The sequence below is a fragment of the Anthonomus grandis genome, chromosome 22, assembly GCF_022605725.1.
Source record: "Anthonomus grandis grandis chromosome 22, icAntGran1.3, whole genome shotgun sequence".
Classification (NCBI taxonomy): Eukaryota; Metazoa; Arthropoda; class Insecta; order Coleoptera; family Curculionidae; genus Anthonomus; species Anthonomus grandis.
This window is the reverse complement of record NC_065567.1, coordinates 42363266-42379708: the sequence shown is the minus strand read 5'-3', so window position 1 is coordinate 42379708 and position 16443 is coordinate 42363266. Positions and strand designations below refer to the sequence as shown.

Here is a 16443-nt window from a genome sequence, read left to right as displayed (position 1 = left end):
GTTGCTTAAGCAAATCAAAGTACTTAAATATTATTAATTATAATGTAATAAATTATACATTGTCTAATATGCCTGCCTTAACATTATAACTTAACAATTAACAAAAATATGGCATTATGCTTTTGTTTTTAATTTAAAAATTGTACTTGTTTTATCTCTAATCTTATTCTAATTATTTTTAGAATATTTATTGGATTTGGGCCATTTTTAAGTCACTCTTTCTTGCTGGCGTATTTTTGACAGTATCCAACTGCTGGGCTAACTACCTAATCGACGATACACAAGTAAGGTAATATAAAGTAAAATAAAGCAATTTAATATGCGCACGTTGTCTGGAAATAAAGATTGGCGATTTGTAAAACAACGGTTAATAAATGTACAGATTATTGTAGCATTTTTACCTGATCATTAAGGTGTGAATTAAAATACTTGATGCACGAAAATAGTCAACTAATTTATTTTACGCGTACACACTAAACACGATTACCGATGAAGACTACGAGACATATTTATTTTTACGGTATGTATTATGTCGGTCTACTATTTTAGTCGCTCCAATATTCCAACTTGAACTATCCTCCCAATCGCGAGCGCTTCTTATATACCAGCCAGACCATTTTTCCAGAAGATTCGCTAACCTTCCGTGTATCTGAGATCTCATGTGGTACATGTTGGCGGTAATGCCAATAACGTTATAATGCCCCCTCCCTAAGCTCGGGTGTCGATATCGGCATAAGATTCTTCTGTTGCCATAGGATCTCTCGTAGAAATAACAACGCTCTTTTCCAGAGAACGACTTTAAGTAGTATAACCAGAACTTGACCGCCTAAAGACCACTTCTAATATACTGCGAATCATCCTCCAGTCCAAGTGGCAGACCAGTCGAGTTCGCATGCGAGTTTGGAAATTGCTAGGCGTCTCAGATTCTCGACAAGCAATTCCTCCTTTAGAAAACACAAAGCGCCCCAAAGATCCTTATAGGTTGGTTTCTGATATGACGCCTCTTTGCTAACCATGTAGAAAATCTTTCTATTAGTCTTTTTATCTGTTACCTTGAGTGCTTGCTTGACTCTGCGGTTAGACCTACGCAGCTCTTGAATTTTTTCCGAACTTTCTACGGAAAATCTCAGCTATTCCTCCAGGCATTTGTAAGTTTTTAGCCATACAATGTGCCAGAGCATACTTTGATGGAGCAATAAACAGATCTTACTGTACTTCACAGGGAACGCAGTACCGACTCTTTCGGCCATCAGCATGATGTGCTACGGATTCATCGAATATCAACCAGTCGGTTGAACTGAATGACTCGAGCCTTACCCGTCGGCGGCTTTTGTATTCTGTAAAGAACATTTTTGATGGCTTTCAGCACTTTGTATGGCCCATTCCAGGATGTTTGAAGTTTTTGGTGACAGATTTTTCTGTCTCTTGGGGTCATAGAGCCAAACCAAGTCACCGTTGTTGTACCTCTGATCTTTGGCATTGGCATGCGTCCTTCATCCGATCGTTGGCATCTTGAATCGAAATGCACACTTGATTGTGAATGACATTCATTCTTTTACGCTGCTCACTCACTACGTAGTCCTCCCCTGCAATATCGGTTCCTGGCGAGCAACCCAGCCTTTTATCACATAGGAGACGGAGTTCTCTTTTCATCTTCAGGCCTTTATGAACTGCCGATCGATAAGCCAGCAGGAACAAATGAAGAATGTTATCCCAGTCTCTTTGGCCAAATACCGATTAATGGTTCTGCTCATTCGTTCCACCATGCCATCTGACTGCGGGTATAATGCAGTAGTTTTCGTTTTTGTTTATTCTAAGCGTCTTACAGATGTTCTGGAATAAGCTGGATTTAGAATTTCGTTCTTGGTCTGAATGTAGCTTCAAAGCTACGCCAAATCGGCAGATTCATTTTTCCAGATCCATCCATTTTTATTAGGGCGTCAACAATAGTAGAGACTTCCTGGTTTGGTAGAGGGTATGCCTCAATCCATTTACTGAAGTAGTCAGCACGATCATGTTATACTATACCTAATTCTGATTCGGGAAATGAATCTGCAACATAAATAAGATCTCACCTCTTTTAGGTGATCAAAAGCTTCCTGACAGTCTTGGGACCATTGGAATTTTCGTTCTCCGTCTGTCAGCCTTGTCAATGATTTTGCGATGTTAGCAAATCTCTTCATATGGCGTCGGTAGTAAGTGCATAATCCCAAGAAGCTGCGTAGCCTATGCTTATCTTAAGAAACTGGCTAATGTTTGATAGTCTTTAGACGGATGGACCTTTGCCTTGTCAACCGCAACCCCCTGACTGGAAACTGACACGTGAGCCAGATACTACACAGCTTTTTAAAACAGATGATATTTCTTTAGACTCAACTTTATTACAGAACCTCGTAGCCTCAGGAACATTTCTTTTAGGTTTTTGATGTGGTCTTTAAACGATTTTTCTACCACAATAATGTCATCAAGGTAAACCAGACAGTCCTCTTAAAATTGTTCCATCAGCCGTTCAAAAGTTGTCGGAGCATTAGACAGCCCAAATAGCGTCACGTTGAATTGCCATAATACAACACCTACCGTAAAAGCCATCTTTTCCCGATCTTTAGGGGCCAACTCAACTTGGAAGTATCCACTTTTCAGGTCTAGCGTGGAAAAGATCCTCAATACAGCTCGGGTGTCCAAAGTACCATTAATGCGACGAATGTCCTTTTTAGTCACATTATTAAGCTGCCGCTAATCTACGTAGAATCTGGTCGAGTCTTTCTATTTTACCAGTACCACCGTTGAAAACCGTGGACTGCTAAATGACGCATTCCTTGGCCATACTCTCAATAATGTTATCAGCGTCCTCTTTCTCTTGGTCTAGTCGTAGTCTTCGAGCTGTCTGCCGGATGGTACGAGCATTTTTTGTATTGATATTGTGCTGGACTATGTTGGTCCTTCCTTTCTTCACAGGACCAAAAACATCTCGATATCTGTAGACCAAATGCCTCAGGCTCCTTCTTTGGTGTGGTCTTCTAATTCTTTCGGAATGGCTTCCCGGTTGATTTCCACAGCCGCAATTTGTCAAGTAGTGCTGAAACTGTAGAGAATTGACCTAATTCCGTGCCCTTCTTTAATAACATAGATGTTGATTGACATTCATTACCCTCAAAGGAATATAAAATCTTTCTCTACCAACACCCTTGTCATGCATTACAGGTTCCTTTCACAATGTAAAACAACTTCCCCATCGTCTATTTTTAGGATTCTCTGCTTAAAGCTTAACTCAAAGTCCTTGGTGTCCATTATGCCCGTTCCAATGATCACCTCAGCCACTATCACAGGATGTTCAAATGTAGCTTTTCCTATGGCGAATGTGACGATTGTTCCACCATGGACATTTGTTTAACCTTCTGTCGCTGTTTTAATCGCCGAACCTTAACTGCAGATTTTACTACGTCGGATCTTATGATTGTCTTTGTCGCACCTATATCCAGCAGCAGAGTGCGGAAGATTGCATCCACATACGCGTCGACGAAAACACTATTGGTATGGTGCTGCAGCGAGGAGACCTGAGAGGTATTTACTGGGACTTGTTGCATACAGGTTGACTATCGCCCGTTCAGATCGACCTTCATTAGTTTTCCGGATTGGCGGGAGTAGAACTAACGCCTTCTGAACAGTGTCTTCTTATGGGACCTGCTTTGCCACCTTTCCAATACTTCAACTTCCGATCCTGGTGACTACGTTTTTCAGTCGTCCTTCCCTGGAATTACTTGCCGGACACAAACCATTATTAGTATTCTTGGCAGCCTCGAATTCAAGCGCCCTCGTTAGTGCATCTATTAGCTTAGGTGGATGTGCTAGGAGTAAGTACTGCCTCATTTTGCCATCGCGGAGTCCATCTAGGAATGCTTGAACTGCCAAACGTTCCATGATCCTTTCCTCGACGTCTAGATATGCCAGTCGACCCACACGTGCAATATCAGCTTTAAATTCTTGCAAGCCCGGACCGGACCGATTTTTTCAACTGCATATGTAAACATGTTCCAGGTAAGACTGGCCATAACGCATCTCCAAATGAGTGATCGTAGACTTCTTGTTCTTCGGGAGACATTCTTTGTAGCAGCATCTCCTTTCAAAGCCAATGTAAAGGCAGTGGCCTTTTCTGTATTATCAGCTGCTTGCTTTTGCAGCCGCTGATAAATATTTCATGGTGTAGTACCATGACACTGAGACGGTTTTAGGCGCATCAACCCAACAGATTCCGTAATGTTATTATCTTTGTTCTTATTGTCCACTCCTGAAGGTCCACAGGTCAGATGATTGAAAGTGTTCACGTTCGATGTTGCGATTCTGTTTTGAACTTCCTGGATCCTATCCTCTACCAATGACAAAATTGTTGTTTTCTTCTAAGGGCCGCCGTACACGAGCGACTTTTTGCAGTCATACCGACCACAGTTCTGCTGAACTACAGCTCATCGTAAGAATAACAGTTTATGTCATACATGGGAATCAAGCTCCAGTCGAAGTGGGCATCTGCAGTTCATCTGTGGTCGACACGATCGCGTCGTCGCGTCGACGTTTGCGCCGGTACTTATTCCTACGATGAGCTGCAGTTCGCCGAGACGCGACTGCAGAATTGTGGTCGGTATGGTTGCAAAAAAGTCGCTCGTGTACGGCCGCCCTTACAGTTTTGCAGTATTTCTCAGCAATCTAACTTTCAGGTTGACGAAATTTTCTAGTTATTCTTTTTTTAAACCTTTCTTTGTATACTTCATTCGTATCTTTGTAGAATTTTCCAGCCATTTAGATTCCAAATCTTTCAACAATTGACGGATACCGCTTGCACTAGCAAAAACAAATTTGTCCGGGTTATCACATTCCTCAGGTAATGCGTGACTTTCGCAAATTTGTTTTATTTACCGTGGTATCGCAGTTCCTTTCCTTCAGCTCCCTTTTTGAGCTCAGCAACTTTCAAATCCATCAACTTTGGCATTTTCACAAACTTTATGTCGGTTTAAAAATCGCACCAATATTTTGATTTAAACTGGCCTGAGGGCGACGGGTCCTTATATATTCGGCAGATCCTGATTCCGGAAGATTCGGTAACCTTCCACGCGTCTCCAGAGATATCGTGCGGTGTGCCTGCTTGCGTCACCGCGATGATTTCTTAATGACGAAGACAGCAGATGTACGGTGTTGCCAATATCGTCATAGCATTATTACTCGTTTTATAGGGGTAAATAAGCCAAAATATAAAATCTGTCTTTCTTATATATGCTCAAGTAAAATAGGAAACGAAGTTCCCTATACTCAAATACTTTACTCATAATTCTTCAGTAGAATTTTATCAAAACAAAAAAAATAGAATAAATACAGAACTTTACATTACCCACAATAAATGTATTTAATCTGTTTTTGAAAGAGATAGACATTGCACAAATCTAATTTTCGAACTTCCACGGTCTCTGTTTTGAATTGAGCACGACGTTTTGGCTGGAAATGATCTCCAACCGTCATCAACTGCCGTAAACTAACAACAATAACTGTTCTACAGGCTTATATATTACAAGAGTGTGTCGTCTGTTCATGCGTGAAGTGCATCTTGCAGTGTCCCGACACATCGTCAACACGTCTCCTGTTAGGTTTTAGTTTCAATATTTATTGCTGACTTCCCGTGGTCGCTTTGTCTAACTTATGATATGACCCTCCATATTCACAGGGAATTTGGTATACTCAGTTCTTGGTGTCCAGTAGGCATTCTGATTTGGTCTTTAATATAATCGTCTTCGCTGTGAGAGCAGTCTTGATGTTGATCTTCGAGGATATTTTCCTGATTTTCTCCGAAGTTTCTTTGATATACCGAATGGTTAAAAATTCTGTAGGATCCTCCAATTGCCGTGGCTCTTTCCTTGTTATCTCTGCTGCTTTCCTACTAGTTGTTTTTATCAGTTTGCTTAGAAACCCTTTTGCTCTCTGAAGCTTTTGGTGAATTTTTCTATTTCCATGTTGAGGTTAACATTGTGGTTGCATATTGTGGCTTACTATTGTGGCTCTTATATAGGCCCTTAATTCCTACCTTTGTTAAACCAAGTTCATTGGAGTTGTAGTGGTATTGTCCGGTGTGTGTTGGTTTCCTATGTTTGTTTGTTGTATGTGCTTAGGTGTCCATTGTTGTTTTTTTACAAGAACATCTAGGAAGAGCAGTGCTGACATAATTTCCAACTTCATCATGAACTTGATGCTTGGCCTAATGTTATTAATATGCTCAAGAGCTTGCTAGTTTGCTAGCTCTGTATCGCTTTTGTCCTAAATAATAAACATATCATCGACAGATCGAAGCCACACCGGGCTTGGATTGAGCTGGGCTCATAGCATGCTCCTCGAACCACTCTGAATATATGTTGGCCATCATTCGAGATAACGCTCATTTTCGATTTAGTTTACTCTTGATGATGGTTGGAGATACTTTCGAACCAAAACATTGTGCTAAGTTAAAAAAAATAGACAATCTTATTAACATTAAATGAGCAACCCAATGAAAACAAAACGTGGTTATAGGGAAAAAAATTATTAAATGCATAATGAATTTCAATATTTTCTGTGGCAACTTACTAGATCTTTTAGTGGTATAAAAGTAGGTAATATACTTACAGGAGCTAATTTATAATTATACTACTCAGTTTCTAATTATTAAAGTTTAAGGAAAATTCTAGGTTTCTTTTTTCGTTGAATTTTATGAACTGTATACGTTTATTATATTTACTTATTATACAACCTGGATTATTTTCTATGTTTTTAAATTAATGTTTTCTGTTTTTTAGACTACTTGTGAGTTATCGAGAAGCATTATCCTTCAGAACAAGTCACTATTTTATATGTTATTTGTCTCAAGCCATCATGCTGTCACTAGGATATAAAGATATTGGCCATCATCTTGATTTTACATACTGGAAGTTTACTATCACAAGCTTTACTGAAGTTGAATTTCCAGGGTCACTAGCTGCTGTGGTTGTAAATTGGAATAGACCAATACATATGTTCCTGAAAAAATGTAAGCACATTATTTTTTAAGTCTAATGACTTTAATTTCCTCCTCGATTTGTATTTTAAACTAAAAGTTCTGTATTGTTTTTATATCAATTCCTAAGTACGCCCTGTTTTTTAAAACCCCCAATACAGATTTTTATCTTATTTACTGCACATACTATATTAATATATGCAGTAAATGCTTGATTAAAAGAAAAAACGAAAACATGATATGGAAACAAAAAACAATAAAAAAAACAGGAAGTGCTTAAACTAAGATATTAGTAGTACGGATATGAAGAATCCACGGTTCTATGGACCAAATATCGGAAACCAAAGGGTGTGCCCTCTTCAGAGGTTGAGGATAGAAGGTCGTGAGACACTTCTTATAAATATTTTACGTTGTGTTCAAATGCTTCATTGAAAGTCAATAAATTTATTCATAGAAATTCAACCTATTCAAAAAATTTACGTATTTTTCATCTGCTAGAAATTGCATAACACAAATCATATTTTATTTAAACGCTCATTTATCTGTAACTCCGTTAAAATTTATAATTCCATTCCAATAGAGTTCCTGTTCTGTCCTTAATACAACTCAATTTACGTTAATTATTCTCATAGTTTCTGTCCTGCTTTGCAGTTATTTTCTAGTTAGTCAAGTAAACTTAGGGCTCTACTTACATTTACCTTAGTAGTTTCATCTATAAATTTTAGTAGTTCATCTTGTTTGATGACTCCAATTTAGGTTATTTTATTATAAATCCTTGTAGTTTAAATTTCTTAGACTTGTGTATAATATACCTGCTTGCTTTCACTGTTAGTATTCTCTTGAAATTATTGGCATCCATTGACAAAAAATGTAGAAATTTCTAATCATTTCCGAATCATTCGTTGAGTAAGAGTGTTTTTGAAGGTGGTATTTTTTTCTCTTTATAATAGATTGCGTTTCGTGATATTTTAATCAGTTTTATTGTTTACCTTGGAAATAATTAGACGAAGGAACTATTCTAGAAAGAAAGTTATTTCAAAAACTGACAATGCGTTTAAGGCAACACGGAAATGTACTATCAGAACGCGCTGTCAGCTTAAATTTTTCTGTTCCGTTTTTTATTTTCGCAAAATATTCCAATAAATTTTCTCTTTTTTTTGGTGTAAGTGTCAGCTCATATAAATAAACATATAAATATATCGTACGGAATTTTTAAATGTAAGATTTTGGATCACTGGATTATAGCGAGGTTTTGCTTTCTGGAAAAACTTACCTATCCTATTGGAAGATAAACTAAACCAGCCATGTTTTGTTTTTTTTATCGGCGAATAGATTTTTTATGAACACCGGTAGTTCTTGCATCATCGTTAGTGTGGGATTCCATGCCCGGCCGTTGCCCATTAAAACTTGCTCGCTGGGTGGACCAGTTTATTCCCTGCACTACGGTCTACTTCAAACTGTGCCCCATAAATTTACTCCCGAATGTTCTGTTCTGCTGCTTCTAGGAAGTCCTGTGTTTTGATCAGTGATGTAGTTCTTATCATGGTGCATTGTCTGTGAGCAGCCCTCCTACCTTTTGCAGTTGCCCCTGAAGTGGCCCACTATATTCTCACCCTTCCTGAAGGGTGGGCTAAAAGTTGGTGTTTGGAGCTAAAAGATGTCCAGCTTTGGCAGTTGTTCCCAGTAGTTTTTATGCTCAAGTTCAAACCAGTGTATGATTACCAGTATCCCTTTTCTAGGTTTTGTCGCTTATACAGTATGTTGGTTCTGGGCTCATAAGTCTGTTGCAGGCCAGTTGCAAGTTAGATAACCCTTCTTGCAGAGCCATGGTTGGCCATATTCTATATTAGGATTATCTCTGGCCTGCTTTTGCTCTCTGGCTAGGTCCACGAGATCCTCCCAGCAGTTTTCTACAGGCTTTTGAGTCTCAAACTGTCCTAAAGTGTTTGTTGCTGCCTAGTCTCCTGTAATGAATAATTGTAAAGGTCCGGCCCCTTGGCGCCCCTCTCATCAGTTGAGCATAGGTCTGCATTCCTATTATGTTTGCCTGTAAGTCTGTTGCTTTCAGGCCCAGGTTCAGCATGTGTTACCTGCCCTGTTGTCCATCCTCTGGTACGTCCACTGCTACCCCGATCTTCTATCGTATGGTCGCCGTCGACCGTACTGAGTATCCCTTTTGCCTAAACCGGTTAACTTCTGTTCCGAATAGGGACCATTCCTTCCTTAATTACAAAGGCTTTACCCAACCGTGTGACTTTCGTTTTGTCCGTTCTTAGTGCCATATGACCAAGGTCCCTGTATCTTGTCGAATAGGGCATTGTGTTCAATTTTCGTTATGATTGTTGCGACATGCGATAGTAGCCTTTTTGCTCCTTATATTGTAGCATTTTATTTTTCTATTCCTTATTTTCACTAACGCTCCATTGAAATTTCATTAATTTCAATAATTATATTAATAATTTCAGTCAACTTCTTTTATTCATATTTCTTTAAATTCACACTGTCAATGATACATTACTACGGTAACGCGTCACTCTCCTGGTTTAATTATTCATGCTTTCTGTTGACCCTAAAGAAGGTCCGTCACTCTTCTGGTTGGTCTTGATTGATGTTTTCTCTGATTGGCTGACATTGACAGCTCAGGCGAGAGGTGGGGTCGTTACTTATTTAGTCGGTACTGCATCCATTTTTCGAGGACTTGTTCCCGAGTTGCAGGTAGAAGCACACGTAAAGGGCCAGTTTTTTTATTTCCGAAGTTTGTGAAGCAGGAAGTGGCCAATATGGTTTATAATTTATAGTCCTTAATCTTGTTCCTTTAGGGAACCGTTTATTTCATAATTCTTGGTGCAGGATGCCCAAGATTTTGATGGATAGATAATGAAACTTAGCAAGGTGAGTGTGTCACATTTTGAACGCCATTCATTTTTATCGACAGTGAATACAATAGCAACCGTTGTTTTAGGGTTTTACTTTTCCGTTTTCTTCTTTATTCTTCTTCAATTGTTGATGGCTACAGGCTGTTGATTTCTCCGGGAAATTGCTGAAAGCGGTGGAGTTGGAGCCAGAACTACAGCTAGTATTAGATATTCCCAGTCCGGATAGCTAAGCTACAAATGGCATACATTCACAGCCTCGATTTTGGAGGCTAGCCGTTCATTTCTTGGAAGAATATACAGGCCAGTCTATTCCATTTATTTAAATATTACTAACCATAGATTTGTCTCCCTTATTTAAATTTTTATTAATATACCTTTAATTTCGATTTATTGCTACAAATATTTAATCAATATCATAATTTATTATGTCGATTTCTTATCTATAGTTTTAGTTATTTTTTGTTCAGTATTTTTCAGTACCTTTTTTGGTAGTTAAGTAGATATAACTCGGTTAAGGCTGATATGCCTTAGATAAAAAGGTTCATGAACTTTCCCCCTGCGTACTACTAATATATATTAAAAACTTTAATAATTGCAATTTATTTTTCAAGTGCTGAAATCTACCTAGTAGCGAAATCATAATTTAAATGTTACTTTTGTCAAACTTATTTTAATCATATCAACATTATTCATATTTTAATTCATAATAAATTACTAATATTTAACAGATTAGAAGATGAGGTGTGTACATATCTTTGATGTAAATATAATTTGGTTGTATTGTTAAGATATTTTTTTTTTGCCTCTTTAAATCTACTTTATCCAGGGTCATTTAATTGTTAATTGAAACCTATATACCAAATCTTTTTTCTTAGTTTTCTTTCATTTATAAAAAAAAAAAAACTAAGTGGCGTCCTCTTATTTAATAGTTATAATCAAGTTTATATTCTTTAATAGCCAGTCATAAGTGAACCTTCGAACAATCCCAAGCCTCCAATAATTCTGAGCTACCGTCTGCAAACTCTTGGCAAAATAGTAACACTGTAAAGTTAACGCCACAATATTGCTTCAGCCTGTCCTGTACTAGGTGTAATGGGCTTAGCCCTGTCAGGTTTTCTAAGGCAGAAGTCGGTGTCGTTGATATCGCTCCTGCTATACCAGATAGATATACCATATATCCTGTTCTTTGTATTTTTTAAGTATCTGCATAACAGTCCGCCTTTCTGCCGCATGCCACCATGGTGTTGCATATGTAATGGTGGGTCTCACCATTGTCGTATAATATTTGGTGAGAATCCCCATGATCTGCCGAACATTATCTTACAGCACATAGGAGTTTTCGTGGCCTTGTTTGTATTATTTATTACTGTCTTCTTGTAGCTGAGTTTTTTATAGTTTCTTCCTATGTGAAGGCAACTAGGGTGGTTTTTATGGGGTTTATACTTAGTTGTCCTTCCATGCACTAGTGCTTGACAACGTTCCGGGCTCTTTGCATTTTTTCAAATAGAATGATGTCTGTGTATGCCACAGCGAAGATAAGCTGTCTCTGCAGTCGTGTTAACAGGTTGTCTGATACAAGGTTCCACAGCAGCGGTGAGTACTTCCGGTGTTCCCCTGCACACCTTGGCTTTTACTATGGTTCTGTTAAGATTTGCTGTCACCTTTCTATGGCTTAGCATTTGGTAGATCCAACCGCCTATCATAAGATGTTTTCCTTGTGCATCTATGGCATTGTTTATTGAGTCATATGACATATTGTTAATGCCTCAATGTCTAAAATATGAGCCTTCTTAGTGCGATTTCTTTGTTGTTCAAAGATTGTTCGACCCTCTGGGTTATCTCGTAGATCGCTGATCCTGTTTTAATTGATTTACCTGTTTGGTATACATACTGCTGTTGATGTAATGGGCTGGCCCGTAGTACATATTGCCTGATATACCTTTCTATAAGCTTTTCAGGAGGAATTATGTAAGGCAGATTAGTCGGAAGGATTCGAGTTTCGTGTATGAGTCTCATCCCACTTTTGGTAGGAGTACTATTTTCGTTTCTTTTCAACTCTCTGGTATGTGCGCCGTGGCTAGACTTGCCCACATTATTTTGCATAGGTAGTAGCAGTTTTTTTCCTGATGTAGGTATAGGTATGATAGCATTTATACCGGGAGATTTAAATGGTTGGAAGGTGTCTACCGCCCATGAGGAGTTTTCTCACTATCCGTCTAGGCTCCTTTTCCAGGTTGCATCCTAGTGTCTCTTTATAGAGACTCCAGTTCTTTATCTAATTTTGCTAGGATTCCTCTAAATCCTCCGCAGATTCTAGTCCGAACCTTGTCACAGATGATCTAGCCTGTGGCTAGGACTAGAGATCAATAGTTTTTCCGACCTTTGCTGGTCTACCGGCCTCCGAACTGTGGTGGGAGGTAGACCCTTTGTTACTCGTGCGGGAAGTATTCTGATACTATTGTTGTGTTGTACTCTTCTGCACTGTCTAAATTTGCATTTTGACCGCCGTCGTGTCCCTGTCGCAAAACTCCCACAACGGTGTGGCCTCTAATCTTTTCTTATGAAGATGCAGCTTCTTCGGTTGGGTCATGCAGCCATATTTAATACTACAATTAATAACTGTCATTTGCAGAAGAAACGCAATTTGAGTTGTGAAAAAAGGTAGTTTCCATCTTTGGGAGAAAATTAAAACTTAAATCAGTTCTAATCTTCTCCCGAAGACGCTAACATCGTTAGCGAAACACGTGTCGAGAGTAAAAATAAAGAGTTTTGGTTAGTGGTAAAACTGTGTCGTAATTTGAGCGTCACACCAAAGGTTCCAACCATAGGACTATTGGCCGTTCTAGTAATATTTTTTAATGCAAGCTCCTTCCATAAGTACGTTCCGAGATACAGTACCTCGCATTCTTAGTTCGCCACCCTGTACATACTAAAAGATTACTATCCACTTGTAACTGTACATACCTATCTTATCTATACTGTCTATATTTGTAAATCACTGTATCTACATGCAACTTTTTTTTGTGCTCAGTTATTTCCCTATGGATATTGGACTTCACTAACCACAAGAACATTCTTGATATTACCTGTCTCGTATAAAATCTACTTGAATAATCAGACCGAACATTTTTAATATAAATTATAAAGTATCGCCTAAACCAGAGATTAAATATTTTCAAACAAGGTAATTTCTGCTTATTTAACGAAAAATTTACCCATGTAATTCAAAATTTCAAATAATTCAATTTTTAAAATTTGCTAAAATAAAAATACAAATTTGATTATTTTTTACAATTTTGTTGATGATATATTAGGATTTTTTTCCTACATAAGATTCTTAAACAATTCTTAACCCCTCCCTCTACGTAAGATTTGGTAAGATGAGGTCAGATCCCTTTTCCCCCCTAAACGTCTTACGTCATTTATGGATGGTTGACTTCATAACTTGTTTTGTTATTTTTTTAATTTAAATTTCAGCAAAATTATAGATTTAGTTAAAATCTAGATTTAGCTATTTAATTACTTGGCTTTTCATGAGACCATTTTTAGTCAAGGCATTTGATAAATAATAACTGACCACCGGTTTGACCGTTAAATTGATCTTTTTTAATGAATTTCGGCTATCGGCATGCAGCTTTTACAATTAACATAATTTGTAACTAAATCGGATATGAACTTACAAAACCATGAACTCACAAAAAACGATATCTGGGATTCCAACACAGGGACTCCACATGACCTATAAGTAGGCGTATACACACCGCGCTGCCGAGACCGGTGACGGTTAGATTAATATATAGATAGATAAAATATAGTTTTTGTAGTGGCTAAATGCTTTAATAGGAAATCCAAATAAAACAAAAAAATTGTTAATCTTAGAGAAGGAATTGAGATATTTGTTTAAAAAACCTGTAGGATCATCTATAATTTAACACACTTTAGATGATTAATTTTTTATTTTTTTTTCAGATATCTACCGAAAATGGCTACCTCGAGGACGTTTTATAGCAGTGCTTATGACTTTTGTAATATCGGCATTATTCCATGGCTTAGAGTTAAAAGTTACCGCAGTATTAATTAGTTTAGGATTATTTTCTTTTATGCAAATGAATGTTAGAGAATTCCTTGCGTCAACCTTTGATATTTGCTGTAAGGTGTACCCTTGTCGATCTTGCAGTCATAGGTTAAAAAGGAATAGCCTGATTTGTCGGTTGATACTACTATTATTCTCTATTTATACAGTGTTAGATCTTATTTATGTAGGTGTCTTAATGGATCCTTCAACTGATGAGGTAGGGATTTATACAAAATGGAGCGACCTTTACTTTTATAGTTTCTGGTTAATGTTTCTTAATTTTTTACTTGTTTTTTAGATTGATACAATTTAAACGGTGTGATATTAATTAAAAGTTTTATCGGCATAATTTACTTAATCGAGAATACACTACGCACAAAGATTATACATAATTTATTGTTAAACTATAAGTATTTATGAACTTGTATTATTTTTCATGACATTTTTTTATATGTATACAATATCCTAAATAAAGCAAAATAAAACATAATTTATCTATTTAACGTATATAAATGTGGTGGACAATTATCGTCATTCCCGGCCCAGTGTTCCACCATTGGAAATTACGTGTTCCATCGACTTTGCGATCCATCCCGTAACCACCTTAAGTTTCCGCAACATTTTTCTTCTCTTGTAGGAAAAAGGACCCTGTATTTCTCATGGAAACAGTATACCGGGTCCATATGGTCGGCCGCCTGGGACATATTAAGTATATCCACAGGATTGCCATATGAACAGTAAGATTGCCCGCCCTAAGGTTCCCTCTTGTATAGCCCTATTAAGCGGTGCTAGGTTTAAAAAAGCCTCCATGCCCAGCGTTGGGCTTGATTTGATGGACCTCGACGCATAGGCATAGCCATTTGGTTTTCCTCCACCTTACTAGAGCCCAATACAGTACGGTGGTGGGTCTTATCATCGGGATATATATTCAATAGCCATTTTGGGGCTCAGACCTCAGGATATACCAAGCAGTTTTTTTGGCAGTTCCTGTCCAAGGGTTCCTTGTGGCCTTTCCAGGACGAAAACATATATTAATCATCAAAAACATCATGCAGTTTATTTGCAGTCACTTTTCCCAGATCAGAATATTATCATCCATGCTTTCATTATCTAACGACCACTTTCTCGAGGTGCTAGAAATCGATTCATTCACGCATTTTCGTTATCTGGATTATATTAAGAGGCATCTGGGATACCTTAGTATATAACTTGATAGTAAGTTACTTTAATACATCTAATTAAAAAGGGAATCAAAAACAAACACCTCTTTAAATGTATCATTTTTCTGCATATCCATCACAAGTTGCTATTTTTCCTGGTGAAGTTCCTGGTGTTCCTGCTACAATTAGGACTGCCATTTTGATAGTACATTCAAGGCACTAGCCTTTGCACTCATCAATCAGTGGAACGTGTTTGGCAGGCTTTTTCCTCTTAATAATATTTCTCTTTTAAGTAAAAAAAAACTCAATGATAAACAATTATTACCGTCCAGCTTACCCAGCAAAACTGATCGGTTATTGTCTGAAAAACATAATATTACAAAAAAAAATCCAGCACTTGTTTGTTTTTCCCTACTGCTTCAATTTCGTTTGAGGCATATGGCAAAACCGGCATCGTATCGATAACTTATTCATGTCTCAGATGGTAGGTAGTATATGCCCCGCCAATGGGGAACGCAGGTCTCTGGTGCGGAAACTAATGTATTGTAGCGTTTTTACTCGTTGGTCAGGTGTGAACTAAAACACTCAATGCCCAAAAACGAGATCGAGCTGATAAAGGAGGAACTTGAGTCAATAGGCTTCAGCTCTGAGGAGAAGGGGCTGGTTCAACACGTACCCAGGACGCAGGTAAATAGCCGACCTAATTCGATTCTTGAATTCCAATAGAACAGGCAGAAATTTATGAATACATCTGCTAACTCTACCAGATGAAGTCCTGGAAAAAATAATCGAATATCTTATGGAGACTTAACAAATTAAACTCAAGTCCAGCCTTTTAGGAGCTCCAGTTTTCCTTACATCTCGACCTTGAAATCAGTTCTCTTAGATTCCTAATTTATTTTGTCATTTTTATTTTTCCTTTAAACATCGTTCACACACAAAGAAAATAAATAATACAACAGTTTAACCTAGCACAGCGATCGGATTTTAAACCGTTCACTCCTCCGTTCGATCAATAAAAAACAATAACGAGTTTTTCCTTTTTGTATTATAAAGTAATGACCCATTATATAAACCTTAACCACTTTAGAGAAGAGCCAGAGAAACGGCCACGTCTGAGGTATCCATCACCGACGGATCCACTAAAAGCGAGGACTCCAAAGGAAGGAAAAAAGAGAAAGAGCGGAGTAAGACTCCAGGGAGCTCTTTCACTAACCATAGATTCCTGAAACTCAGCCCAAAATTCTCCCTACAGGAACCAGAAATCTCGCCCGGTGCCGAACCTGATTTAGCAAAGCGGGTTGGCAGAGTGCAAAGACGAAAGCG

The 16443-nt window shown here is 37.9% G+C and overlaps 1 protein-coding gene across 8 annotated transcripts in view; it reads left to right on the top strand.

The window, feature by feature from the left end:
* Positions 1-14447, top strand: part of LOC126748831 (protein-serine O-palmitoleoyltransferase porcupine) — a 63147-nt gene extending 48700 nt beyond the window's left edge. For 6 of the 8 annotated variants that reach the window (XM_050458317.1, XM_050458316.1, XM_050458320.1 and 3 more), the window contains 3 exons: positions 183-289; positions 6810-7039; positions 13852-14447. In XM_050458317.1, coding sequence (XP_050314274.1) covers positions 183-289; positions 6810-7039; positions 13852-14255 — 741 coding nt within the window. In that variant the 3' untranslated portion in view covers positions 14256-14447. The remainder of the gene's footprint in view (positions 1-182; positions 290-6809; positions 7040-13851) is intronic. The other 2 variants (XM_050458322.1, XM_050458323.1) reach the window with 2 other exon arrangements.
* The last annotated feature ends 1996 nt before the right edge of the window (positions 14448-16443 follow it).